Source organism: Trichosurus vulpecula, chromosome 5 (assembly GCF_011100635.1).
Source record: "Trichosurus vulpecula isolate mTriVul1 chromosome 5, mTriVul1.pri, whole genome shotgun sequence".
Taxonomy (NCBI): domain Eukaryota; kingdom Metazoa; phylum Chordata; class Mammalia; order Diprotodontia; family Phalangeridae; genus Trichosurus; species Trichosurus vulpecula.
Genome location: NC_050577.1, coordinates 152271576 through 152299379, shown reverse-complemented (window position 1 = coordinate 152299379; position 27804 = coordinate 152271576). Strand labels below are relative to the sequence as shown.

Here is a 27804-nt window from a genome sequence, read left to right as displayed (position 1 = left end):
TCTGTATTATTCTGTCTAGATCTTTGTTGTAATCTATTGGTATCCTTTGTGGTAATCTCCTGAGGGCAGCTAGGTGGCACAGTGGGAAAAAGTACTGAGCTTGAGTCAGAAAGATTCACCTTCCTGAGTTCAAATCTGGCCTCAGACACTTAGTAGCTGTGTGACCCTGGGCAAGTCACTTAACCCTATTTGCCTCAGTTTTCTCATCTGCAAAATGAGCTGAGGAAGGAAATGGCAAACCGCTCCAGTACCTTTGCCAAGAAAACCCCAAATGGGGTCATGAAGAGTCAAGACATGACTGAAAAATTCCTGAACAACAACAAATCCAGGTTCCTCTTCCTCCTTTCAGTACCTGGCTCAAATTCTTCCTCTCCAAATCCTGCCCTCATACTTGGGGACTTCAATATATAAACTTACATAAATTATACAAACTTTTCTCTACTACCTTGCCATCTAGGTCATATTCTTCAGCCACCCATGGAGGTCACACCTTAGATCTTATTACCCACAACCGTGCCACCTCCATGATTGTGAACTCTGAAACTCCTCTTGGTATTTTCTCAGTTCATAACCCCTGTTACGGCCTCACTTTTTTTCCTTTGATATTCTTATCCTACAGTTGACTAGTTGAACTAAAAATTGCCACCTTAGTCCTATTCATGCCCTGCCAATCCTAAACCTTGGATTACCAATCACCATCAGCTTTCTCTGAGGTGATTTTCATAGGAGAGAGCATGGTGCAGTGGAAAGAACATTTAACTTAGAGTCATGGGACCTGAGTTTAAACCCCAAATGTGCTACTTACTACTTCTGTGGTCACTCTCCTTCTCTACAAACCCCCTACTACCTTCAGGACATTATACAAAGCCTTGTTTTGTGGAAAAGGAATGGTGGTAGGGGGAGGTGTCTAGATCATTCACACATGATTAGCTCTAGAATCTCCGAGTTGAAAGGGACATCAGGGGCAATACAGTACACCCCACAAAGCTTAGTTCAAGAACAATCTCCCTCCCTTGAATACCTTCCCCACCTTTTAATGTTCTTTCTATTCATGTTACCATGTATTTCTGTCTGACTATGTTGTATCTTCTCCTCCCCCAGAAAGATGTAAGCTTTTTGAGGAAAATGACTATCTTTTCTTTTGTTGGTACCTTAAGCACAGTGCCTTGCACCTAGTAGGCATTTGATAAATATTTATTGGATTGAATCGAATCCCAGAGTATATATAGATATATAGATATATCCAAGAGGTCTGCTCCTATCCACAGCAGTTAAATTCAATAACAATTTAAAAAATCTTACTGGGCATTTACTGTAATATAAGGTGCTATGGGCATAAAGAGCTAAAAGATGGTAGATTTACTCAAGGAGCTAACAGCAATTTGATGACTAACTCATTAAATTATCCTGAAGAATACTTTTATGAATATAATTAAAGTACTTCTTAAAGTATCCAATGCCCTATTTGGGAAACTTTCAAATGTTTGTCTCTTTATGCAGTACAACTCCTTAAATATTAAAGTCCAATTTTGTGATGGTAAAACATATCAATGGAAAAATAAAAGCAGGGATAAAGTAGACTGAAAGGAGGTAAAAAATAAGTAAGGAGTGATTAAGCAATGGTCAATTTTGCAACATCAGATGAGAACAGACAAACAATTCTAATCCCTGTTCCACAAAAATGATAGACAACTACAGACAAGAAGTTATAATGTTCCATAAAGACTTCAACTTTACAAACTAGAATATGCTCAATCCCAAAGAAATTAGACCAAAACTAAAAGAAATCATGATCTGGTAATGGAAACATATAAACAAAAATTTAAGACCCACAGTATATAAGCACCATATTTCTTTAAAGTATTTAAGGTATCTAGAATCAACTGCTCTACTGCTAAGATATCAGTACCTGATACTATATATCTATAATAACCTCTAAGTATTTGGGAGATAAAAATTTCAAAAAACTAGTAGGTGATAACTTAATAAAAACTTTTTGCATGAAAAATTTTAGATTTCTGAAACCTTCAGCAAGTCAGCTGAATTAAAACACTGATAGGAAAGCTGTGGCTTTGTTACAAATCACTGTTTAAATTACAGACTGATGTAAAATAGGCAGAAAAAAACCTGTCAAAAGCATTTGTGGCTTGAAGAAATGGGGTGAGTTTCTAGAGAAAACATCCAACACATTATTTAAAGAAATTCATAATTATTATCTTTTATATTTTATATCTACTATTATATTTATCTCTGATTCATAATTATCAAATAAACATATGCAATTAATTCATAACTAGTTAATATCTATGTCATCACTATTAATTTATAAATTAGAATACATACTGCAAAATTAGCATAGTGCCTGGCAAACAGTAAGCACTTGTTATCTCATTCATTTTCATTCAAATAAGAATAGATGAAAAATACTCACTCGGTTCATAATCATCCCACTAATTTCAAGCACAGACATTTCAGCTTTCTTGCAGTCATTACCTTCCCATACAATTGCACTGACTTTTTCTAATCCTGGATTGGAGCTGTGGAGCCAGGGCAAATGACTCTGAGAAATAAAAAGTTGTAAAAGTAAAATTTTAAATGAAAATATCCAACAGCTTAACTCTAGAACAAAAATAATGACTAAGATTTTTGACAGACACGTCTATAATAGATGACTTCAAAAAATATTAAAAAATCAGTACAAAAATTTGTCAGCTGATTTTCTATACTAAAAAAAATTATGAAATTTACTTTCAAATGCATAGTGAAACTTGCTATTAAGAAGTGACTAACTGTAAATCTACCATGATGTCTACATCTTTATATAGTTGTTCAAACTAGTCTATTGCAGCGAAATGAACGTTATTGAACTCATCTGGATCTTCAAAAATATTCAACTTTAATAATAATAACAATGAGATTAATAAATAGCTAACATTTATGCAGCACTTAATATGTGCCAGGCGCTGTACATGTGCTTTACAATTACTATCTCACTTGATCTCACAACAACCCTGGGAGGTAGGTGCTATTATTATCCACATTCCATAGATGAGAAAAAAGAAGAAAACAGAGGCCAAGTGACTTGCCCAGGGGCACAAAGCTAATAAATGTCTAAGATTACATTTGAATTCAGGTCTTTCTGATTCCAGGTCCAGCACTCAATCCACTGCACCACCCAACCGGTAAAGTCGACAAAATCTGAAGGAATCTTGCCAATAAGAGGCATTTATCAGTTATGACAGTAAGGGAAAAGGGTATCGAGTGAGAATTTTAGTACTATTAAAAGCAAGACGCTGTTGTTGTTGGATTGTTTCAGTTATGTAAAACTCTTTGTGACCCCACTTCAGTTTTCTTGGCAAAGACACTGGAGCACTTTGTCATTTTCTTCTCCAGCTCATTTTACACATGAGCAAACTGAGGCAAATAGGGCTAAATGACTTGCCCAGCGTCAAAGAGCTAGTGAATGTCTGAGGCCAGACTTGCCCAGGGTCAGCTAGTGAATGTCTGAGGCCAGTCTTCCTAACTCCAAGCTGGGACTCTAAGCACTCTATCTACAGCATCACCTAACTTCCCCTAAAAGCAAGACATCCTATCAGTATTTATAATCCATAATCAGAATAAAGAAAACTATTGACCTCTGCAGAGGGTGAGGTTGCAGAACACAGATAAATGAGAACTCTTGATTTGCCCTGAAAAAGGGACAAGGATAAAGGGTTGTATGTTATGATAGAGCAATTATATATACTGTTATTCTTAATATATGTATAGTACATGAATCTCATATCTTTAATACTTACATCCATTGTCTAGTATTATATAAACAAATAATAGCATTCATAACATCCTTGAGAAGTAAAGATCATAGAAACTTAGAAATAGGAAGCTCAAAGGTGGCAGGAATTGCCTTTGTAATATCAAGATAGCATAGTTTTCAAATTTTAGCATATTATACTTGGTTACATAATTAAGTTCTAACCAAAAATTGTAATAGTTCAGTATTATTATGATGACTATGTGCTATTTAAAATATGATAATTCAGGATTTGTGCATGGCCTGAGAGGATCATATTTCAAAGACTTAAGGAGTCTACTATTTACCTCTAGGGGAAATAAAATTACAGTGATATTTTTCAATAAAAATGTAAAATGATAATTAAGCTATAGAAAACATAGTTACAGGAAATGAACATGCTATCCCTTATCTACATTAAGAAAGCTATCAAATATATTTTCTTTCTGGAAAGTAATACTAAGGTAACCACAGCTAGAACAAAAGCTAATGAACAAAAACATAAGGCAAAATATGAAATCTATATACATAAAATCATTTTTCATTATAATATTAATAGTTACATCATATTTATTGCTAAAGCTCTTATATTTTATCATTTGGTTGACAAGTGACACAGCAAAGTCCCAATCCAGAAGCAATTTCTTTTTAAAAAATCACAGAACTGTGAAAGAACCACTGAAGTATTTTTTTAAAGAGATGGAAAAAAAGGCAGTTAAAAGTGCATATAAATGGTAGGAACAACATTTCACAACGAATCCATAGGTTTCTTTATTTCGTTATCACCCTCTGGGGGAAAAAAAGCTAAGAGAAGATAGCCAGGCGTTCCAGACCTGTAATAATAATACCTTGTATTCATATAGTACTTAAGATCCATAGGGAACCCCAGCAATACTGGGAAGCTGCTTCTGAAGTTCAAAGTAACAAGTTGAGCAGTTTTCTGGATGCTGAGGTTGTTTATATTGTATTTCTAAGAGATATGCTTTTACACACATCAGCTCAGGGACCTTCCCCCAAGTACTCTAAGCACCATTCTTTTATTCTCCATTTGAGAAGTCCAGTGGAGTTATTGTGTGAAGTAACATTAGGGATCATCTACTCCAAGTCTTTCATTTTGTAGATAAGAAAACTGAGGCCCAAAGAGGTTAAGTTGCTTGTTAAAAGTCAAATAGGCTAAACAATAGCAGAATGGAGACTAGAATGGAGATCTCCTGACTCCTAGAGTTGAATGTTATTTTGACAAGCCCACACTATTCTTCCTTTGCTCCCTAGGGATCTATGACTATCTCATCTCCAATAAAATGGGGGCCAAAGGTGAGCCAAAGAAGGGTTGAAAAAGAGAATAGTTAATTAGAAAGGTTACATATAAATACTTCATACATATTATTAAAAATATATTTGTTGAACCATATATGTGCCAGTATGTAGAAAGAATTAAATACTATTTTCCCCTAAAAGTCAAAGAAAATGTCAGTAGATCCCCAAATAAGTTTCTTTTATATTAGTTTTACAGCTCCTCCCTAATACATTTTTCAAAATAAAGTTTGGAACTGTTTTAATGACTTCTCTCTTAGCAAAATTCTCAACAGTTGGGGCTTCTTATTCATATTAAAATGTTTAAAATCTCTGAAATCTAAATAACAGTAAAACAATGCAAACAAAACCATAGTGACCAATAACTTATTAATACTGCAAAAAAAGGAATGACAGCCATCACTATAAGACTCCACACACAGAAGAATTAATACCATTGCAACAATATTATATTCAACTATAGTCCTGTGTTACATGAGGAAAACAGAAAATACAAAGTTCAATTGTGGATTAATGTCACAGTTATTCTTGGACTTTTAAAAAGAAATATGAAGAACATGCTGCAACCTAGAAATGTGATCACATTATTTAAATATTTCCTTCCCTCTTAGGCACAATGTCTTCCTCTGCCTTCTGTGGTAAGAGGAAAAAATTCCTTTACCTGTTTAAGAATTTCAGATGTGTCTCATTCTTTGTGATCCTATTTGGGGTTTTCCTGGCAAAGATAGATGCTGGAGTGGTTTGCTATCTCCTTCTTTAGCTCATTTTACAGATGAAGAAACTGAAGCAAACAGGGTTAAGTGTCTTGCACAGGGTCACAGAGCTAATAAGCATCTGGAGCAGTATTTATTTGAACTCAGGTCTTCCTGACTCCAGACCAGGCGCTCTATCTACTGTGTCACTTAGCTGCCCTGCTTTGTGCATTGGGACCAATTTTTCACAGAAGAATAAGAAAACTGGAGAAACCTTTTATCTTAAAGGTTGAAAGGGGAGTGTACCACATTTAAAAACAATTTATTTTCAATCATACTTGCTTTCAATTATTATTCCCTACACAAAGCTATTTTCCAGATAATTTTAACATGAGAAATAAATAACATTTTGTTTTTAAACTTTTTGGAAAAATCTCACTTTTATAGATTAAAGTCAAAATGCCTTTCTGATTGTCTTTTAAAATCTTTCAAAATGATTAGGCTAAGAGCAGTAGAAAAGCTAAGTTATTTTCCCATAATATCTATTCTCTAAATGTGACCATGTTTCTGTATGAACATGAAGACATTTTTACAGAAATATTCTCTCTAAAGAGGAAATATAAACCCTTAAACTTGTGGCAATAGGCCCCAAAAGCCAAAGGGGATATACTAGCTATATAATGGAACTACTTAAACTGATCATGTTGCCATGTCACCATTCGTTGGATAATCAATAATTTTCTATGAACAAAGGATATTAGGAAGCTTTTATATTTAGACTCATGCTTTTGTCTGATTTTTTTTTGCTTTTCCTCACTTAGCCCATCTCTCCCTTTTCTCCAATTACACCACTCACTAGTTACAATGAATTAGTAAATGTATCATTATAAAACAATTTTATTTCTTCTAGCACCTTCAATGTTATTTACAGAGTAACTATACATTCTTCTTTAAAACTCTGAAATTACTGAATAATGACCATGGTGTTGAATTTATTCATAATCCTACACATAAGTAAAGCCATCAAAGAGACAGAAACACCGAAAAAAAATTATATCTAAAAATGTTGGTCAAGGACTTGCAGCCAAGATGACTGCTTGAATGGAGGCAGAGAACTTAGCTCCTAACATACCTTCTCCAGACCTTCTCCTCACTCCAGACAGAACAATGACCAAGAAATCCAATGAGAAATTACAGTAACTTCTTCCACCCAAGAACTGCATAAAAAGTCAGACAGAATCTCATGGTGAGAAGCAAGAAAGCTAATGCCAGTGTATTCAAACAAGCTGATAACCTTCCAGCAAGATCAGAGACACCTGCAGCCCTCAAAGATCCAGTGAAAGTGAAGGACCCTAGAAAGAAAGTGCCAGTGAGGTTAAAACCCACACTAGGGACCTTGGAAGGCAGAGAAATGCTCAGACCACGAAACCAAGCTCCCTAGCATTGTGTCCTAAAATGTCAGAGGGCCCTGAAGACCCAATGCTCTTAGTGATCAGGGGAAAGGAGAGAACACCCTAACCCTGGGAAGTGGAGGTCAGCACAGAAAACCATAAAACTCAAAGAAAAGCAAGTAGGATTGACCACCCAACCCAAAAGCACAGCAGGTATCTGGACCTGACACAAATCCTCAGTTCAGGAATGAAGATTAGACAGAGTGATTCTGTAACACATGTAAGCAACAACTCAAAGGGAAAAATGGATTTTCTATAAGAACCTAGAAAAAAAGGAAGCAAGAGATATAAAAACTCAAGAACTGGAAAGAGAATAATTTGAAACAGAAATTGGTAAACATTACCTAAGTAACAGACTCCTTAAAAACTAGAAAAGACCAAATAGTAATTAATGAGTCCATGAGACAGCAAGAAATAGTAGAATAAAATCAAGAAACTGAAAAAATATATAAAATATCAAAAAGAAACAACCTAGAGATCCAGGGGAGATAATTTCAAGAATTATTGGCTTCCCTGAAAACTATGATTAAAAAAAACCAAAAAACTTGGATGCTATATTTCAAGAATTCATAAAATGAAAACTACCCATATCTATTAAAATAGAGGGCAAAATGAAACTAGAATCTATTGTTTACCTCCTGAAACAATCCTAAAAGGAAAAATCTCAAAAATGTCATACCTAAAATCCTGAACTTCCACATCAAAGAAAAAATGCTACAAGCAACCAGAAATAAGGAGTTCAAATACTAAGGAACGACAATTATGAAACAGACAAAACAGAGTTGAACTAACTAACTCTCTCTGTCTCTCTCTCTCTTTCTCTCTCTCTCTCTCTACACACACACACACACACACACACACACACACACACAACATAGGCACAGAAATACATTAAACTCAACAGCTCACTGGTCCTTAAGAAGGTATTAAAAGGGAGAAAAAGAAAAAAAAAGAATCTAAGAAGATACCTATAAATTGAGGCATAGGTGAAGGAACTGTGGCACATGAATATGATAGTATTTTATCATGCCATAAGAAGTAACAAAAGAGATGACTTTAGAGAATCCTGGGAAGTATGAGTGGATATGCAGTAAAGTGAGCAGACCCAGATAAATTTATATAGTGAAAACACTATAAATTAAAACAATTTTGAAAGCTTTAAGAATTTAGAACAAAACAATGACCTATAATGAAAGATATCATCTCTTGACAAAGAGGAGGTAAAGTGACCCACACCGGGGCACTCAAGTTAGGGACAAAGACAGCATCAGAACTCAGTTCTTCTGACCTCCAGCTCAGGGCTCCTTCCACTACAGAAGCATCCTACCTTGACCTCTACAAACATGAAATTTGTCATTTTCAATGATATAAGGGCAAGTAAGACCATCACAAGTTTGAAATAGTATAACTACAACTTAGTGCAATGTGGAAATTTAATTACATAATAAATTGATCTAAGGAAGATCTCTAATTTATTATTATTAATTATTATTAGCTTGCACTTGGTATTTTATGTTGACCTATTTATTCTCTGACAACCTGCATAGGAGTTGCCCAATTGACCAAATTTAAAATACTACATTATACCTTAAATTTGATTTATGAGTCACCTTGAAACATGAGGGCAAATACATTTTTCAAATAGGTACAATTATTGGATTTCAAGGAAAGTTAGTACATTTGTAGATTATAGGGATTTATTATTAAGGAAAAATGCCTCATTTCAACTTCGTAAAAAATATAGGCTTATAATGAAAAAATGATTCCCTTATCCTCCTCTGAAGTTAGTATATAACTTTAAGTGACTGCACTAAGGACTATATGGTGACAGAATTTCTAGCAAAATGTTCCAAACATTTCAGAAGTTGTTTGTCCTTCATTCTCAAAGACGACCAATGACGTCAGAATGGTAATGTCTTGACTTGCAAATGAACTGGATTCAAGTGAGGCAGGGCCACACAAAGTCACCAGTTTCACTCTCTCCTCCAAAGCTATCTGGGTCCAGTGGCAAGCTATAGATCAAGATGAATGGAGATGGCCCTGGATGCAGTGGAGACCTTAGCCTTTTTAAGATAAGGTCTTTCCCAGGTCTCAGTCTGTCTGAGGTAATGCTCATTAGGGAAACATTTCAGAAGTAGAGGATTTTGGGAAGCTTAATACAGTACAATAATAGAATGATGAGCATGTGCCAAAGTTGCTACTAAAAGTTAGGTTACTAAATCTAAGTAGGTTGTAGCACATTACCAATGATGGCTAGCTTATAATAAGTGATATAAAAGATAAAATTAAGAAGTGGAACAGTCAGGAAATAAAAGCAAGGGAGAATAGATGGACAGACCAAGTATACTAGTATCCATGAAATATTAAGAGACTCATGAAGAAGATCTCTAGCACATTAGGCAGAATTTCTATGGAGGATTTATGGAACAATTCAGTCAAGAATCACAAAGGATGAGAAAGCATAGATGGATTGAAATCTATACTGATTAAATCATTAATCAATTGAAATTTATTGAACCTATGAATGTTAGCTACTTTGCAAATGTAACAATTCTTTTTAGCATTCTGAAAATTTTAACCACTGTATATCTTTCATAAACTTTTTACTTGAAATGTGAGAGAAATGATTACTTCCCTCTTATATTAAGTAACCAATTGTTAATATTGGGGAGATGCAGGATTTTTTACCTTCCTATTTCCTCATTTAGAAATCAGTTCCTTGTGGGTTATTCAGCCAGCATCTGAAGGACGCTGCTGATGAGATTAGAATTAATATTCTCAATCTTGTTCAGATCTCAAACAACTGCAGAAGCCCACTGTGTTCTATTCAGGTTTGGGGGAGGGGGATAGGTCCTTTGTCTAGACTGCGGAGGCTGGAGGTGTTCTGGGAGTCAAAGTGACGTAATCAAAGGCATGTCCCCCTGTCCTTCATTAAAATACGTCCACCTCTCATCATAATATTCATTCTTTCATTAATTGTTAACAAACTAGAGTTGATTACCACCTGTCAGAACACCCACTGTTCTAAGGGCATATAAGCATCAAGAGGCCACTATGATCCATCTTTGGTTTATGAGAGACAGACAAATGACCATCCTTTTATTATTTGCCAACCATAATTAATAAAATGATTAATTACCCAGAAATTATGTCTCTCAAATTTTTCACTTGTCACAAACGATAAAAAATAACTACATTTTGTTTTGTAGGATCATGGATCTGGAGGGGACTTCACATGTCAACAGGTCCAATCCTATTACTTCATGAATGAGGCCAACTGAGACCTAGAGGGGTTAAAAAGTCACTAAGCCAAATTCACAGGTAAGAAGCAGAACTGGGATTTCAAATCAAACCGAGTAGTGTTCTTTCTACTGTTCAACACTGCCATCAATACTATAAACCCTAGACACAAGTAGAATATACTAGAGGCATGTTCTCATTTGAAGAAAAGATGTGTGAAAAATCACAAATTCTTAAAAATAAGACCAGGATAAAGAGTGGGAAGGATAATTATCCAAATTATTAAACGATTTTTTTTACTTTAAGATAAAGTTCCTTAAATATTGAATTCACCTAGTATATTTTAATCTTTATTTGATAAACAAAAGCCAACCTGATGCACAGCTTTTCAAGAATCTATTAAACAAAGTGAAGTAACCTGTAATCTAAATTCTGAATTTCCTTGTCTTAATATAAATAGGCTGCATAAATACAAACAGGAAAAAATGTGTAAATGTTTTCATTTAAGGCAAGTTTTTTTTTTCTTTACTCTCTAAAGTCTTTCAGAGCTCACAAGTTCAAAGAAGCATTGCAGCTCCATATAATCCAATTGCTGTAAACTAACCTGATGAAAAGGGTCGTCTCTATATTCCTTTTTCATAAATGGATTAACTTGAGGATTTTCCACATCTGTCTCACTGGTACAAGATGAACGGCATTCTGCACAATGTAACAAGTCTTCCCATAATACATCTTCTGTTTCTGATTCTGGCCTTGTACTCTCAGAATCTTGTCTGGAACTTGAACAGCGAGAGCTGCAACTAGTACCCGATTTAGGGGCATCCTGAAAGCAAGATATTCTTTGACATTAGTGCAGTTTATATACTCTAACTGAAAGGTCTTCTAGAAACCATTCAATTAAGTTGATGCCAGCTTTTTTTATTTTAAAAATTTATCAAAGGAAAGAACAAGACAGCCAAACATTATGAAAAGTGACCACCTCTTTTCTTCCTGTATTTATTACATACTTACATATTATTTGGTAGTAGATACAAAAAGCACACCCACCCCAAAGTTCATATGATTTCACAGCTCCATCCTAATAACTACCATGTGCTTTTCAATATTTAACGCAAGTATTACTGTACCTGCTTTCTATATCCTAACTTTATATGAACTTCACAATCAAGCCATCATGAACTAGGTATAAACTTTTATCTCTGTACATTCAGCATCAAACTCAGTGGGTTATACAATTCATATTAAGCATAACACATTCTCTATTCTGTAGTTTTATTTTGGTCTTTATTAGCAACAAAAAGTAGGAACTCCTAAATAAACTACAATCCAGTAACCAACAGATCTCAGTATTTTAATTTATACTTTTCAAATGAAAACCCCACATATTTTTAAAAATCACAAGTAAAAAACTTCAACCAACTTCAAACAACTTAAAATACTAAGATGTGTTACTTTGAAAAAATAAAAGTCTAAGATAACCAACTCTGTTTTTGAATCTAGTAAGGTAAACCACATTAATCTCTAACACAAATTTTGCCTCAATTTTCTATTAAATAACTATTAATAATAACATTGTATTATTTAAGAAGTTTGCTTTTTAAAATGAGAAAAATTTGCCTAGGAAAGACCAAATAAGGATATGGCCTGAAATATAGGAGATAAGTTTAACATTATTAATATACCAGTATCTCCAGTCTTAAAACTTCCACCATCTTTGCGTTTCCCTGCCTTCCTTTAAATCTCCAAAACCACTTCATGACCAAATTCAAATGAATTTTTCTTCAATATGTTTCTTGCATTTATATCTTGCTTTCTCTTCTTCACTGTCACAACCCTCATTTAGGCCTTCATTCACAGTAAGGTATAGGGATACCCTAACTAACTGTAAAAGCCTCTACTTAAGCTTCTTCTCCAATCAAAAGTCAATCCTATACACACCATGATCAGATTAATGTTCCTAAGCCACCAATTTAATTGTGTAATTCCATTGCTTCAAAGATTTCAGTGAATAACTCTCAACCACCTATCCTGGAAGATAATGTTTAAATTCCTTAGACTAACATTTAAGGTCATCCTTGAATCTTGGTCATCCTTGAATCAAGGTCAACCTCCCTCTTTGCCTCATTTTTCCTCATCCCCCAGATGAATCTCCTGGTCCACCAAACCTGAGGCAATGGACTATGGCAGGAAATAGAATGGTTCAAGAATCAAGACTGCCTATGCTTAAATGCTACTTCCCACACTTACTACCTGAGTGACCTGGGCAACTCACTTAATCTTTGTGGGCCTTAGTTTTCTTATTTGTAAAATAAAGGAATCAGACAAGCTGGCCTCTAAGGTCACTTTCAGCTCTGCATCTAGTATGATCTTAATCACTATCCTACGAGCCTGTCTTGTACTTTTTCCATCTTTAAGCCTTGATTCATGCCTTAATTGACCTTTTTTCTCTTTACCTATCTGAATTGTCAAGTCTCAGAACAAGTCTCACATTCTCTAAGAAGCAGTGATCTCTTCCTTCTTTCTTAATGACCTCTATTACCCATTTGCAAATTAATATTACATTACTTAATGAACTATCTTATGTTTTGAATTATTTAACATATTACTATAACTGCTGATGTGTATATTATCTCTTCAAATAAAAGACAGGTTAATTGAGGATAAAGAATAAATCTTATTTTTTACTTTTTCCTAAAATGCTTTGTATGCATTGTATTTTAGATGTTTAGAAAATACTTAAGTGATAGAGTCTTTAGAATCTCTATCAGTCTGTTACGAAAAAATAATACACACCAATCTGTCTCAGAAAAGTAAAGGTGAAGAGAATAAGGAACAGAAAGAAATAAAAGCAGAATAAAGTGAAAATTACCAAGAAAACAATTTATGGTATAACAATACTCTAAAAATGGACAACTTTGAAAGATTTGAGAACTCTCTTCAAGGCAATGACTGATTATGATTCCAGAGGACTGAATGATAAAGAATGCTTCTCATTCTCTTGACATAAGGGTGATGAACAAATATACAGAATAAGACATACATTTTGGACATAGCCAAAGTGGGGATTTGTTTTTGACTATGAATATTTTTGTTTCAAGACCCCTTCACTACCCTGCAGTAAGGAGGAAGGTGAGAGAGGGGGAAAAATCACTGGTTACATTTTTTTTTTACAGAAAGAGAATGAAAGTAAAAGACTCCAAAGAGATTAAGCTATTTTGTGCTTTTTTTAAAAAAAAAGTAAGGTTATACAGGGTGTCTCAAAAGTCTTAGTGCAACTTACAATTCAGATTTGCACTAAGACTTTTGGGACACCCTGTGTTACAATATTTCAGACTCAAAATTTCTGAAATAGGTAAAATTATAAAAGGTAAAAAGCAGCACAAAATTAGACACATTCACTAAAAATTTAAAACATTTTAAATAGCTTGGATTTTATAACAACCTCTACTGGGTAGTATCAAAGTATCAAATATGTTGTTATTGTTGCTTTTGGCTTTTTTGTTCCAGACCTGTGAGAACTCTATCACCTTCCACTGATGCAGATCAGCAAGTCAAGTGCAACCTGAAGTCTTAAAAAATTGCCAGGAACAGATAACTGACTTGCCTACACTCACACAACTGGTTTGTCAGAGGCAAGACTTGAAACACGGAAGTTCTTTCTAAAGCCAGTCTCCATTTCCATGCTGCTTCTCCTTTTCATAACGTCAAAGTCAAGTACGTAAATTTACCTAAAATTAATGGTGCATATAGACTAAAAGTTTATAGAAAACTTGAAAATTTCAGAAAATACTTTCACATAAATTATTTGAGACTCACAATAATCTTATGAAGTAGTCAGAGCAGGTATTATCACCATTACACAGAAGAGGAAACAGGAAAGTGAAAAAGATTAAGTGGAATGCCCAAGGTCATACAGCAAGTAAGCCCTAAACTTAAGACTGGACCTAATTCAGATCTTAATCCTGTACTCTTTCTATTATACCATGTTACCTTTTGAAGACAAAGGAATCTCTTTAAAGGCCTAAAAAAGATTTTCACCAAGGCATAATAATAATAATAATAGCTTACATTTATATAATGCTTTTATGGTATTAATGTACCATAACATGTTATATCAATTGATTCTTCACAAAGCTATGTCAGTCAATAGTCAATAAACATTTATTAAGCATCTACAATGTTCTAGGAACTGTGCTACATCATGTAAATGACAGAAGCGAGACTTGAACCACAATGATTTGTTTCCAAGCCCAAGGCTCTTTCTATTACGCTATGAAACATCTTACAAATGGAATTAATGAGCGTGCTTAACAATGGTTTCCTGAAGTGGAAAAAAAATTCCACCTACACAATATTTACCTTCTACATGGCAAAAACATTGAAATTCAAATCCTTGGGCAGGCTGCTTGTTAAAACCTAAATTAAACTAAATTGGAAAATTCTGAATTAAAAGAAAACAAATAAGGATTGTTGGCTTAAGTTTGACACAAGATGTGGATATTGGACAAATCATTCAAAAATAAACCTAAAATTAGCTTAGAAGAGCCTAAAGGTATTACGTGAGAACCAATACACCTCTAAAAAAAGGCAACCAGAGCAGATCAATTTTTAAAATAACAGAAAAACAGGCCATTCACAGGAAAGAACATATATCTATACATATACATATATATATATGGTAAGTATACGTATATACATACTCGTATGTATATATGTATTATACACATATAATCATCAACAATTTAGGAAGACGGACTATAACATTGGGACATAACTGACTGGAGTGTTGCATCCAAAGCTGATGGTGGTGTAGCTCAACAACAAGCTGGTGGAAATTACTAAATGGCATTCCCCTGAAGGCAAACCTAGTAACAAGATTATTTAATAGTTTTATTGATTATAGAGATGATTGCCAATGCAGTTCACAGCTAGCTGGATTTGTTTACATTGAGAGAAAGTAAAATTTAAAATAACCTGGATAATCTAAGTTCAGCAAAATATTAAAATGAATTGCAGCAAAGAACTAAAATCGCTTGACTAAAAAGGAAGCAATAAAAGATTGGTTAAGGAAACTGTAGAGTAAAACAAAACAAAACAAAAAAACATGAATTTAATAGACAAGAAGATAAGTCGGTAAACCAGAGGCACTACTACAAAATCAGAGATGACTGTAAGATAAATGATATTACTAAAATCTTAGTATTTCAGCTTAATCCTTTCTCTATAATCAGCAATAGGTGGTGTCCTTAATTCATGATATTTTACTGTTTCAGCCCTTCTGAATTTCTTCAAGTCCTTTAGAGATTTTCCCTGAAGTTTAGCTATGCTGCCACCAGGTGATGATAGAAAACCATAGTAAGTCCTGATTCACAATGCAAATGTTTTCCATGAGATTCCCTGACTCAAGGTTACTCAAATTTATACATTTTTCTATATAAACATATTTCTCTTCGTTAAAACAGGAAAAAGTCAAAATTTTAATAAGTATTTCTTGTGATTATTCTGAATGAAAAAAGTTATTTAAGATAACTTTTAAAAACAGAACTCCAACAGCACATTCCACTATGTTCTTTACATGATGAAGTGGCTACATGAACTCCTTTTGCCTCCGGTTCTCCCTTCTCTTTCCACTATTATTTGAGCCTAATTCCTTTCCTTACAATTCTCTCCCACCCCCTCTACTGTTAACCCCCCATCACCATTTCTTGCCTCAGGCTACACTTCAAGATAGGACGGGTTAAGGGCAGAGGCCTGATGACTGGACATAGTGGGGAAAAGGGGAAGAGACAAAGAGGCAACAGCTTAAGCTGCTTCTTTCTCCAGTCCCAGATCCTGGACATAAAAGAATTCGTGTTTCTTTAATATTTTGACAATTGTGTTTCAATATAATTGGTTTCCTTTGTAATCCTATATAATTTATTTTTTGAGGAGACGAGGTTTCATTAGACTGTCAAAGGGCTCTACAATGCAAAAAAGGTTAAGAACCCTTGCTTCAGTATACAATTTTCCTGGATGCATGCTGAGCTTAGTTAAGGAGAGGCTTCTTTTTTGGTAGTAGTTCCCAGGTCAGTTCTGTATTTCCCTACCATCGTTCTCTCAAATATATTCTCTAGACTTCTGTTAACTTAACTTCCTGGTTCCTAAGGCTGTAAAGGCTCTTCAAATAAAGTAAGATACATGCCATCTGAAGCAATTTCTGAGAGTATCAAACCCTTAGGTCTCAATTCTCCCCAACCACAGGAGGCTTTTTCTTACATTACCACTTTTTTTTCCCTGTGAGCAGATAATCCCTCCTACCTGATGTTTTATTTCATTAGAATTAGAAGATGTCAGAGAGCCAGAAGGGACCTGGAAATTAGTCAAGTCTCTCACTTTATAGTCAAGAAAAAGGGGGCCAGGGAGGTTCATCTTGTAAAAATGCCTGTTGCTTAATTACCAGCCCTACTTAGCTGCAGAAAAGTCTTGGGTTGCAAGTTTAAGATTTTTATGGAGACAAAATTAACACAGTAATTTCCCATTTATTTAGTGGTCACATTCTAGCAGCACTGAGGTAAAAAAGGCATCAAAAGTATAAAAAAAAAGCTGCTGCAAAATCTAAGCACTATACTTTTATTTAATGGGGGCATGGAATCATCCTAAGGGCCCTACGACATTGGTTTATAGAAGATAGTATGTTAGATATGGTGAGGAGAAAGGTTCCTAGAGACAGACATATTGACAAAAGTAAGTCTGAGAGTAGACAAGAAGGGAAAAGATAAAAAATACAGCTATCTAGGCCAATTTAATTAGGGGCAAACAGTCCTACTGACCTTAAGAACACTTGAGAAAAACTGTGTTATACTGTTAAATGGTAACTGATATTCATAAAGATGACTGAACCATCAAGAAAAGATTATATTTCTTCAGTAGTGTATGTTTCATATATGGCAAGGAATCATACTGCATACTGGAAAGACTTCCATTAAAAGGATTCCAATATTTTAAAAGTTTTTGTACTCTCATTCTCTTCATTATGTGGAGCTGTGAATTCCCAGTGGCTATAATTAACAGCAAGCTCTGGAACGTCCCAATATGAGGGAAGGGTTTTGAGTGTGGGCCATAAAAAACTCTATGTCTATTGTTGATAGGCCCCATCAAGTTAAGAAATATTTATCACTAAAGGTTTGTGCACATAATGACAAATTTCTTTTGGCCATCACAACTCACAAAGACAGGCTAGTACACTATGACACGTAAAAGGGCTGTAATCTGTATCAATAGAGAAAGTAGCCACACCCATTGAAATGATGAATTCTTGAAGTATTTTTGTACCAGAGAGAAAGTCCAGATATCTAGAAAATTCACTCATATGGATTATCTCATTCTCCACAATCCTAGATAATTTCAAGTGTTACTATACTTAGAAAAGAATGGAAATACAATATAAAATTGAACAAGATACTAACCAGTTTCTTTATGATAAGTTTGAAGTTTGGGTTTCTGAATTTGATATGTAAAAGCTGGAGAAAACTAAATGAGAAAATGATTAGCTGACTAATAATAAAACAACAATTACTAGAGAGGAAAATGTGAAGTAATGGTAAATTGTAAAGTAAATTTTTAAAAGGGAGCGAGTTTGATATAATGAACTTTTCAATTATAAATATTAAGTGCTAATAAGAGTAGTTATAAAAATTTAACCCTTCTACATAAAGATATTTAAAAATTAGAATATTCAGGTACTAGTCCAGAGTTCCACATTTCCTCATACATAGTTCAAAATGTGCTGATATTTTATTAATACCTAAATATTATATAAGCCAGGACTGGCACTATAAAAATCTAGATCTTTGTGATCTTAACACATTTTAACAATATAAGCATTATTCACCAGATACACTGTTGCAGAGAAATCTTCTGGTTAAATGGCATTTATCAAGAAACACCAAATACCAAATGATGTGATACTTTAAATACATCAATGGATTTGATCTCATTGATATGGGCACTCCCTACAATAGTGGCGAAAATAGCATATCCACACATTCTCATTCTATGCAACTCTAGCTCATGCTGCCCCATAAAAATTCCACAGTAGGACTACTCAACTTGCTGGAAGTCTTCTAGGTCTCTTAATGAGATTGAAGTACCAAATAACATGGGAACTGCCCCTAACTCTTGTCAGTTGGCAAGGACAATTCATTTTCTAATCATAATCTCCTTGATGATACTTTTTGTGCAAATGTGATTCTCTGAAAATTATGCCATTCTATGATTTGCAACCATATGGCATCACTGAAAAAAATACTAGTGTGAAAAAGGTGGGTTTCTACTTCAAAGAGAAACTTAGGATCTTTGAAAATGTTAAACAGTTTCTTAAATACTTGCTGTTTTTGTCCTATTTTATTCTAGGCCTAGATCACTTTTCATCTGCATATCTTTCCAAGATAATAATCTTTATGGCCTTTCCATCCAACTACATATGAATATGAAAAAAAGATATTCTTCATCAACTTGATTTTTCCTACTGCTAATTATTAGGCAAAACGCTTTTGAGTGACTGTAGATAACATTTGGAAGGCTCTGAAATGTTCTGGAGTTTGATAAAAATTAACATATCATCTGAAAACTAAAGCATCTCTTCTATTTAGATAATACTGGATGTCATCCATGACAAACGCAAACCATTCATGACAATGGTAAACAACTTTTGTCAAAAGTATTTTTTCCCTATTATATGCCTTATAATCACAGGATCAAACAAAATTGTCTCTGTGGTATGTCTATCAAAGAAATCTTCTAAGAGGGGAACACACAATATATTAAGATATCTTATAGGATAAATCCCAAAGTCCTTCAAGGCACCCAAATGGAATGAAATGTAAAATCACAGCAGTGATAAAAATAAAAGATTATACTTTGATGTCCCTGAATTTCAAGATCTGTTCATCTTGCCAAAGATGTATTTATTTCCTTTGATTCTTAAGGGGTTTCTGATTTTAAATAATTATCATGTCCTATATAAATCCTAGTTAAACTATGTAATGAGAATAACCAAGTGAATGAATTTCATAGCATGTCATTCTAACAAATTGGTGAAAATGTATAACTTTGATCTCCTTTCCCAAACTTGAAACTTTAGTTTAAGGGCTAATAATAAAAGAGGGGGAAAAAACCTGAGACTTCACATGGTGCTTTAAGTTTTGCAAAGCATCTTATAAACACGATTTTGGTTTTCTTCATCTGTCACTGAGTTAAAACTAATCTTGTTTTTATATGCCCAATATTTATTACTCATGGTATTTTTGCTTAAAACTTTACCATCTAGATTATAAAAAGGACTGTCAATTTTAATTTTTGAATCTCCAATCCTTACCACACAAAATATGTAACTGAACATCTGTTGTAATATGTCCAAAATCTTAGATACCATTTCTGTTCTTTTGAAGTTAACATACTGTACACAATAATCCTTTTTTTATAACTCATCATGTATTGCATTTTAAATGCTGCATTTACACTTCGGAAGTTATGGTAGCCTAAAAAAAAGAAAAACACCTATTTTGGAGGGTCTCTGAAATTGATAAGGCTTACTTGTGCCAGGCTATCTCTGTTCTACATATTTTCCTCATTCCACCCTTGCTTGAAATCTCATATGTATGCAACTTCACTACCTTAGAAAATTCTGAAGAGTGAGAGCCTGTGATCAATCTTTGGTGTCTCTATGCCCATGACATTAGAGATGAGTAACCAATCCAATGCACCTAAGCAAAAAATTCATCCTTTTCCTATAAAACTCATGGGTGTTGCCAGCTTTGCTGAGTGCCCTCTATAGAATTCTATACAGATTCTTTGTAGAATCAGTAGGAATGACAAGATCCTGATGTAACCTGCATATATCAAGTCCATGATACAAAGTTTGAAAAGCCAGAAATCAAACTAATTATTTGGAAAAAAAAAAAAAGAAGAAGAAAAGAAAGAAACGAAAAGCTAAAACAAATGTCCAAGGAGATTGTTGTTGGCATATTTGCATTTGATATAGACAAAAGACATTCATAATGATACTAATGGAAGAAGATATTTGTTATTTTGAATTAGTAACAATGTTTTGGACAATTATAATAATTAAGAAATAATGGATGGATATATAATAAAAAACACCATTGAAATGGAATTATTTCTTTTGCTATCCTGTGCAAACAAACTTAAAAAAAAAGAATAAAACAAAAAATTTTTTAAAGGCCAAAACATACCTCTGTAGAATAATGCTTCTTATAATGATGTGACTTCCTATTTCGAAGAATGTTTTCGGAGGCTCTTTCTACATGGCGGCGCAATGGGTATCCTGTTTCCAGGCCTTCCTCACTTGATACTTCATCTGAGACATTAGTGATTATCCTTTGGTTGTCCTGTTAAAAGTACATAATCATCCTGCCTGATTTTTTTAGATGTTGGGAAAAATTTTTTGATAACAGATAATGTAAAGACTTCACAGAATAATATTTCTCCCACGAATGATTGACTAATATATATGCAATGGCCTTGCATGTAAATGTTCTTTAAAAATCAGATTACATAATAACAGCTGTTTTCTCAGGCATTTGAGTGCAGTACAAGCCTTTTGTCAGGATATGTACTAAGCAATTACCTATTTAGCATTTGCACCTTGCTTATTTCCAAAAAGGACTTAAGTTTGCTTATAAAATTAAGTGATATAAAAATAAGACAATCAAGAATAAAACCAGAAGTCTATAAAAAGGGTAAAAAGTTTGGATGTTACCAGACACCTGAGCCAAGCTAATTACCAAAGTTGGGAACCAAATTATGTTCTAAATATCCTGGTAGTGAAGGAAGAAAGGAAAGAAAGAAAAAAGAAAGAAAGAAAGAAGGAAAGAAACCCACGAGATTTTGTAGAAAATAATGATTCCTCATGCCTAGTGCTTCACAGTTGACCTTTGCTCAAAAGAACCGTTTGTGTTAGTTTTGTTTTGTATTTGTTTTAAAGATTATTATTACTGCTTCTGCATTCTAGAAAGTAATATTTTGAGCATGATATTTGATTTATGCTAGAGTAGTTTTTCATCTGATTCTTTAGAGTTTCATTAAGATTTAAGCATTTTATACTCAAATGGAAAGAAGATTCATGTATTCCTTCCTTCAGAAACATTTGTGTACTCTGGTGCATGACACTGGGCTAGATGCAAGACATACAAAGGCATAGTCCATACCCTTAATGAGGTTACAATCTAAAAGGGAATATGCATGTAAAGAAATAAGAATGACAGAAGGCAGAAATGTGATTAGGGCAAATGAAAGGAAAAAAGTGTTGCATGAAAACTTGAAGAGAAAAGTAGCAGAGGAGAAAAATAGAGAATGAGGAAAGGTTTCCTCAAGGAGGTGACACAAGTGATGAGTTCTAAAGAGAAGAATTTCAACAAATAGTGCTGAAGAAGAAATTAATTACAAGTATGAGAGATGAGCAGGACTACATTTTGTAGTGTGAAACAAGATCACAAAGTGGGTTGGAATAGGATCATAGAGACATTTAAGCCAGGCTATGGAATTTCAATTTCAGCCTTTAAGTCATAGATGGTCGAAAGACTCCTAGCAGGGAAGAGTTGTACATTCTAAGAATGCTACTTTGGCTACTGTACAAAGGACATATTGGAGAGAGCAAAAGACTGCGTGAAGGAAGGCAGACAAGTTGGAAAGCTATTACAATAGTCCAGAACATCATCTAAAGTGGTAGTAGTCTGGAACAGAGAGAAGGGCACAGATGGGAGATATATTTCAGGCTGAATCAACAATCCATCAGAAAGCATTTATTCAGTGCTTACCATGTGCTAGGCACTATGCTAAGTGGCAAGGACACAAACACAAAAGTGAAATAATTCCTGCTCTGAAGAAGCCTACATTCTAGTGGAAGAGAAGACCTAAAGGATTTGACCACTTTCACAAGTGACAGAGTGGGAAGACTCAAAGAACAGCTGTGGTTTTAAGTCTAAATGACTACAGCAAAGTTGTTTCATGAACAAAAATAGAAAATTTTAGGAGGAGGGATAGGTAAGGGATAGGGGAAGGAACAACAGAGAGATGATACGTTCAGTTTGGTTGAGATGGCCTGTGAGTACAGTTTGCCCAAGATTAAGGCTGTTTATAAATTTGGAAGTTATTTGCACAGAGGTGAAAACTGGAGCCTTGAAAATAAGGATGAGATCTCCAAGGAAAAAGGAGGATGAGATCTTCAAGAAAAAAGGTGGATGAGGAAAAAAGCACTGGGATCACAGGATCATAGAACTGAAGGTGGAAGCGACTTCGGGGGGGGCAGAACCAAGATGGTGGCTTGAAAACAGGGACTCACTTAAAGGTCTCCCCCAAACTCCTCCAAACACCTGTAAAAATGACTAAACAAACTCTAGAGCTACAGAACCCACAAAATAACAGAGGGAAACAAGTCTCCAGCCCAAGACAGCCTGGATGGTTGCTGAGAAGGGTCTATAGCACTGTGCTGGGAGTGGAATGCAGCCCACTGTGGGCAGTGCCAGGACAGGCCAGGCCAGGAATAGATCAGGCAGAGCAGGCCTCTGGGCCCTGAATCACTGAGCAGTTACCAGACTTCTCAGCCCACAAACGTCAAAGCCAGCAGAACAGGACAGTGGGAAAACTGCTGGATCTGGGCAAGAGAAGTGTGTGGTCTGGCTCCCAGCCCTGGGGGTGGTGGAGGTGGCATAGCGGGCAGCAGCAGGAAGCTCCTGAGGCTGCTTCCAGAGCTCCAGCGGTAGGAGGAATCAAGAGGCAGATCAGAGTGGGAGTGCAGGGAGCTATTTGCTAGTGCAGAGGCAGGTACCCTTGCTTTGCGCTGCTTGGATCTGGGTTGTGGTCCTGGTTGGTGGTTTTGGGGGGAGGAGGAGTGCTAGTGTGGCAGAGCTTTGCAGTGACTGTGGAGAGGGAATCCTCCTGGTAGTTACACAGCAGAAAAGAATGCTTACACTCACAGACCAGAGCACAGGCCAGGAGAGGAGTATCACACCACTTCAGAATATAAGTAGCTCTGAAAACATCAGCACAAAACAACTGAAGCTTGAGACACAGCACTCTCCATTCTGAAAGCAGTCATACCCTGACCAAAAGCTCAAAAGTCAAGTAATTGGCTTGGGAAATGAGCAAGCAGCATAAACGGACTCAGACTCAGACTATAGAATCTTTTTTTGGTGACAAAGAAGATCAAAACAGACAGCTAGAAGAAGTCAACAAAGTCATAGAGTCTACATCAAAAGCCTCCAAGAAAAATATGAATTGGTCTCAGGCCATGGAAGAGCTCAAAAAGGATTTGGAAAAGCAAGTTAGAGAAGTAGAGGAAAAATTGGGAAGAGAAATGATAGTGATGTGAGAAAACCATGAAAAACAAGTCAATGACTTGCTAAAGGAGAACCCCCCAAAATACTGGAATATTAAAAATATTTAATATTTAAGAATATTAAAAAATAGACTAACCCAAATGTCAAAAGAACTCCAAAAAGCCAATGAGGAGAAGAATGCCTCAAAAGGCAAAATTAGCCAAATGGAAAAGGAGGTCCAAAAGACCACTGAAGAAAATATCCCCTTAAAAATTAAAATGGAGCAAGTGGAAGCTAGTGACTTTATGAGAAATCAAGAAATTGTAAAACAGAACCAAAAGAATGAAAAAATGGAAGACAATGTGAAATATCTCATTGGAAAAAACACTGACCTGGAGAACAGATCCAGGAAAGATGATTTTAAAATTATTGGACTACCTGAAAGCCATGATCAAAAACAGAGCCTAGACATCATCTTTCAAGAAATTATCAAGGAAAACTGTTTCTGATATTGTAGAACTTGAGGGTAAAACAGAAAATGAAAGAATCTACCAATAACCTGCTGAAAGAGATCCTAAATGGAAAACTGCTAGAAATATTGTAGCCAAATTCCAGAGCTCCCAGGTCAAGGAGAAAATATTGCAAGCAGCCAGAAAGAAACAATTTGAGGATTGTGGAAACACAATCAGGATAAAACAAGATCTAGCAGCTTCTACATTAAGGGATCAAAGGGCTTGGAATATGATATTCCAGAGGTCAAAGGAGCTTGGATTAAAACCAAGAATCACCTACCCAGCAAAACTGAGTATAATGCTCCAAGGCAAAATATGGATTTTCAATAAAACAGAGGACTTTCAAGCTTTCTCAATGAAAAGACCAGAGTTGAATAGAAAATTTGACTTTCAAATACAAGAATCAAGAGAAGCATGAAAAGGTAAACAGGAAAGAGAAATCATAAGGATCTTACTAAAGTTGAACCATTTTGTTTACATTCCTACATGGAATGGGGTAAATTATCTCACATAAAAGTGGCAAGAAAAAGCAATTCTATTAGAAGGGAAGAGGGATCAGGTAAAAGGGAATGAGTGAATCCTGCTCTCATTTGGATTTGACTTGAGAAAGGAATAACATACACACTCAACTGGGTCTCTTACCTTACAGGAAAGTAGGGGGGAAGGGGATTAGAGGTGGGGATGATAGAAGGGAGGGCAGATTGGGGGAAGGAGGTAGTCAAAAGCAAACACTTTTGAAAAGGGACAGGGTCAAGGGAGAAAATTGAATTAAGGGGGACAGGACAGGATGGAGGGAAATATAGTTAGTCTTTCACAACATGACTATTATGGAAATGTTTTGCATAGCGATACATGTATAGCCTATGTTGAATAGCTTGTCTCCTCAAAGGGGGTGGGTGGGGAGGGAAGAAGGGAGAAAATTTGGAAGTCAGAAGTTCTAAAAACAAATGTTTAAAAAAAAAGTTGTTTTTACATGCAACTCAGAAATAAGATATACAGGCAATGGGGTATAGAAATCTATCTTGCCTTACAAGAAAGTAAGGGGAAAGGGGATAAGGTGGGGGGGGGAGTGGGGTGACAGAAGGGAGAGCAGACTGGGGAAAGAGGCATTCAGAATATATGCCATCTTGGGGTAAGGGGGGAGGGTAGAATTGGGGAGAAAATTTATAACTCAGAATCTTGTGGAAATCAATGTTGAAAACTAAAAATATTAAATAATAAAAAATAAATTAAAAAAAAAAGACTTCTGAGGCCATCTGGCCTAAGCCCCTCATTTTACATATAAGGAAAACGAGGCACACAGAGGTTAAATGTCTTATCCAAAGTCACACAAGTAGTACGCGAAGTGAGATTTGACCCCAGGTCCTTTAAACGCAGAACTAATGAATACTCTTTATACTATACCAGTCATTTCATTTCTCTGAGCCTGTTTCCTTATCTATGAAATGAGAATAATTTTGGCTATCTACACCATAGTGTTGTTCTGAGAAAAGAATTTAGTAAAGCTTAAGGCACTGTGAAAATGAAATATTTCTATAATGGAGATAAATCATAATCAACTTGCCTGAGCTCTCCAATTTTAACCTAAAAAAAAGTAGTTTGTGATGGATTACAGAGTAATTAAAAGGGGCCCTCTTATGTTCACAGTCTTACTGGTAGCCTTAAATCACTGTATATGAATTGAAATATTTCTCAATAAACTGAGTACATCATACTTACTCTGTGCGGACTATTGGGTGTATTCCTGATTGTTCCTGTGCTCCAGCCTGTCTCTTCTGACCTAATGACTTCACACGGAGGTTCGTGATTTTGTATTCCATCCTCATTGCTTTTAAATGGCTTTTTCCCTTCAAGGGATACATAACCATTATCTGTTTCTGTTGATTTATCAATTGAATTTTTTGTTTTCTTTGACCTAAAGTGGGAAATATAAATTAAGCATTATTCATCATGTCTTAGAACCTTTACATCTTATTTTTAATAACTTTTCATCAATCATGTCCAGTAGCTGATTCACTTGTAGTTACTAATACATATATATCTTTTATCACCAAAAATATTAATGGCTGACTTTGTTTGTGAATTGACAGTTTAAATATCAAAGATAACAGTTTCATACACTATAGTCTTAAATAATGTGACAACTGATGTGAAAAATTATAAGAAAAAAGTGATATTAATCTTTCTCCCACTAATTTTAAAAATATCAATTGTTTTATAAGAGAATATTTCTCATAACAGATTTTATTATTTTCCAAAAGAAACCAATTCACAGCAAAAAAAAACTAACACTAGAATATGAAAATTATTTGGTATATACAATAGACTGACAGATAAACTGGCAGTGCTTCAGAAGTTCAAACCCTTTTGTCCTCAAGAACTACAGTGGATGAAAGATAAAAAACGACTTCCAATGCAAGTTAGTAGGATTTTTAGTGTAAATACAAGACCAAAATGAAATGTGCTCAATTCTGATCAAGTTAATGATTAAAGCATTTCATCAAAATGCAATTTAATTATGACATAAAAATACTAAGTTCCAACAAATTTTACTCAAAGTATCACTTTACAAGAAAGGAAAATCAAAACAAATGAAGTATCTTCAAAAAGTTAAAGAAATAAGTTTTACAAAATAACATGTAAAAGCCTTTGGAAGACTTTTTGCATTTTTATACTGGACTCGAGCTAAAAAAAAAAGTAGTGAAACATGATTTTTAGGATCTTCATCTAATATTGCTTATTCTCTCACTTTCTAAAATTGCCAAAAATGGTGAGCTATTTTTATATTACCTGATCTTTTTTTTCTGTGACCCAAAGGTACCCCAAATGTGAAAGTCCCTTATCAGCTATAAATCCTACTATCAAACTTGAAAAAAAAATACATGTAAATATTTTAACGAGTCTTTGGTCTCAATAATGCAGGTTTATGCACTATAATGCACTATACAAATCACAAACTATTCAAACTATATCACTCTATTTGATTCCTGTATATGAAATCTTCTGATTTCTTCACCTCTACAACTTCTTAATATTATGTTGGTAACTGTGAAGGCACAGAGGTCACCTATTATCTCTCACCCTATGATGTGCTTACTCCCTTTTCCAATCCAAAAATCTCTTTGATAAGACCTTTTACATTGTTTCTTGTATGTTTATTTCCATCCACCAAGCATCACTTCATTGCTCTTTGGGTATCCCACTATTTTGATTATGGTTTTCCATTATTTGCAGTGATATAGTGTCACTGAAAAAACATGGGTGGATTTTTAAAATTTTGTTTTTCTAGGAAGAAGCTTGGGAACAACGAAAGCAGGGATCAGCTTCCCAAGTTAATAAAAGGTTCTCTTCCTCAATTCTGATCCCAGTATATTAAACATCTGTTAAGGCTGTTGAAGACACACAAACACACACATTTACATATACATATATATACATAAACACATATATGACACACACACATAACATACATATATACTATACATATAT

General features: G+C 34.8%; 1 protein-coding gene across 5 annotated transcripts in view; it reads right to left on the bottom strand.

The window, feature by feature from the left end:
* Nucleotides 1–27804, bottom strand: part of PHTF2 (putative homeodomain transcription factor 2) — a 183699-nt gene that overhangs the window by 23056 nt on the left and 132839 nt on the right. For 4 of the 5 annotated variants that reach the window (XM_036758937.1, XM_036758940.1, XM_036758939.1 and 1 more), the window contains 4 exons: nucleotides 26035–26230; nucleotides 20720–20875; nucleotides 11092–11310; nucleotides 2432–2560 (listed from right to left, as the gene is read on the bottom strand). In XM_036758937.1, the coding sequence (XP_036614832.1) occupies nucleotides 2432–2560; nucleotides 11092–11310; nucleotides 20720–20875; nucleotides 26035–26230 (700 nt within the window). The remainder of the gene's footprint in view (nucleotides 1–2431; nucleotides 2561–11091; nucleotides 11311–20719; nucleotides 20876–26034; nucleotides 26231–27804) is intronic. The other variant, XM_036758941.1, reaches the window with a different exon arrangement.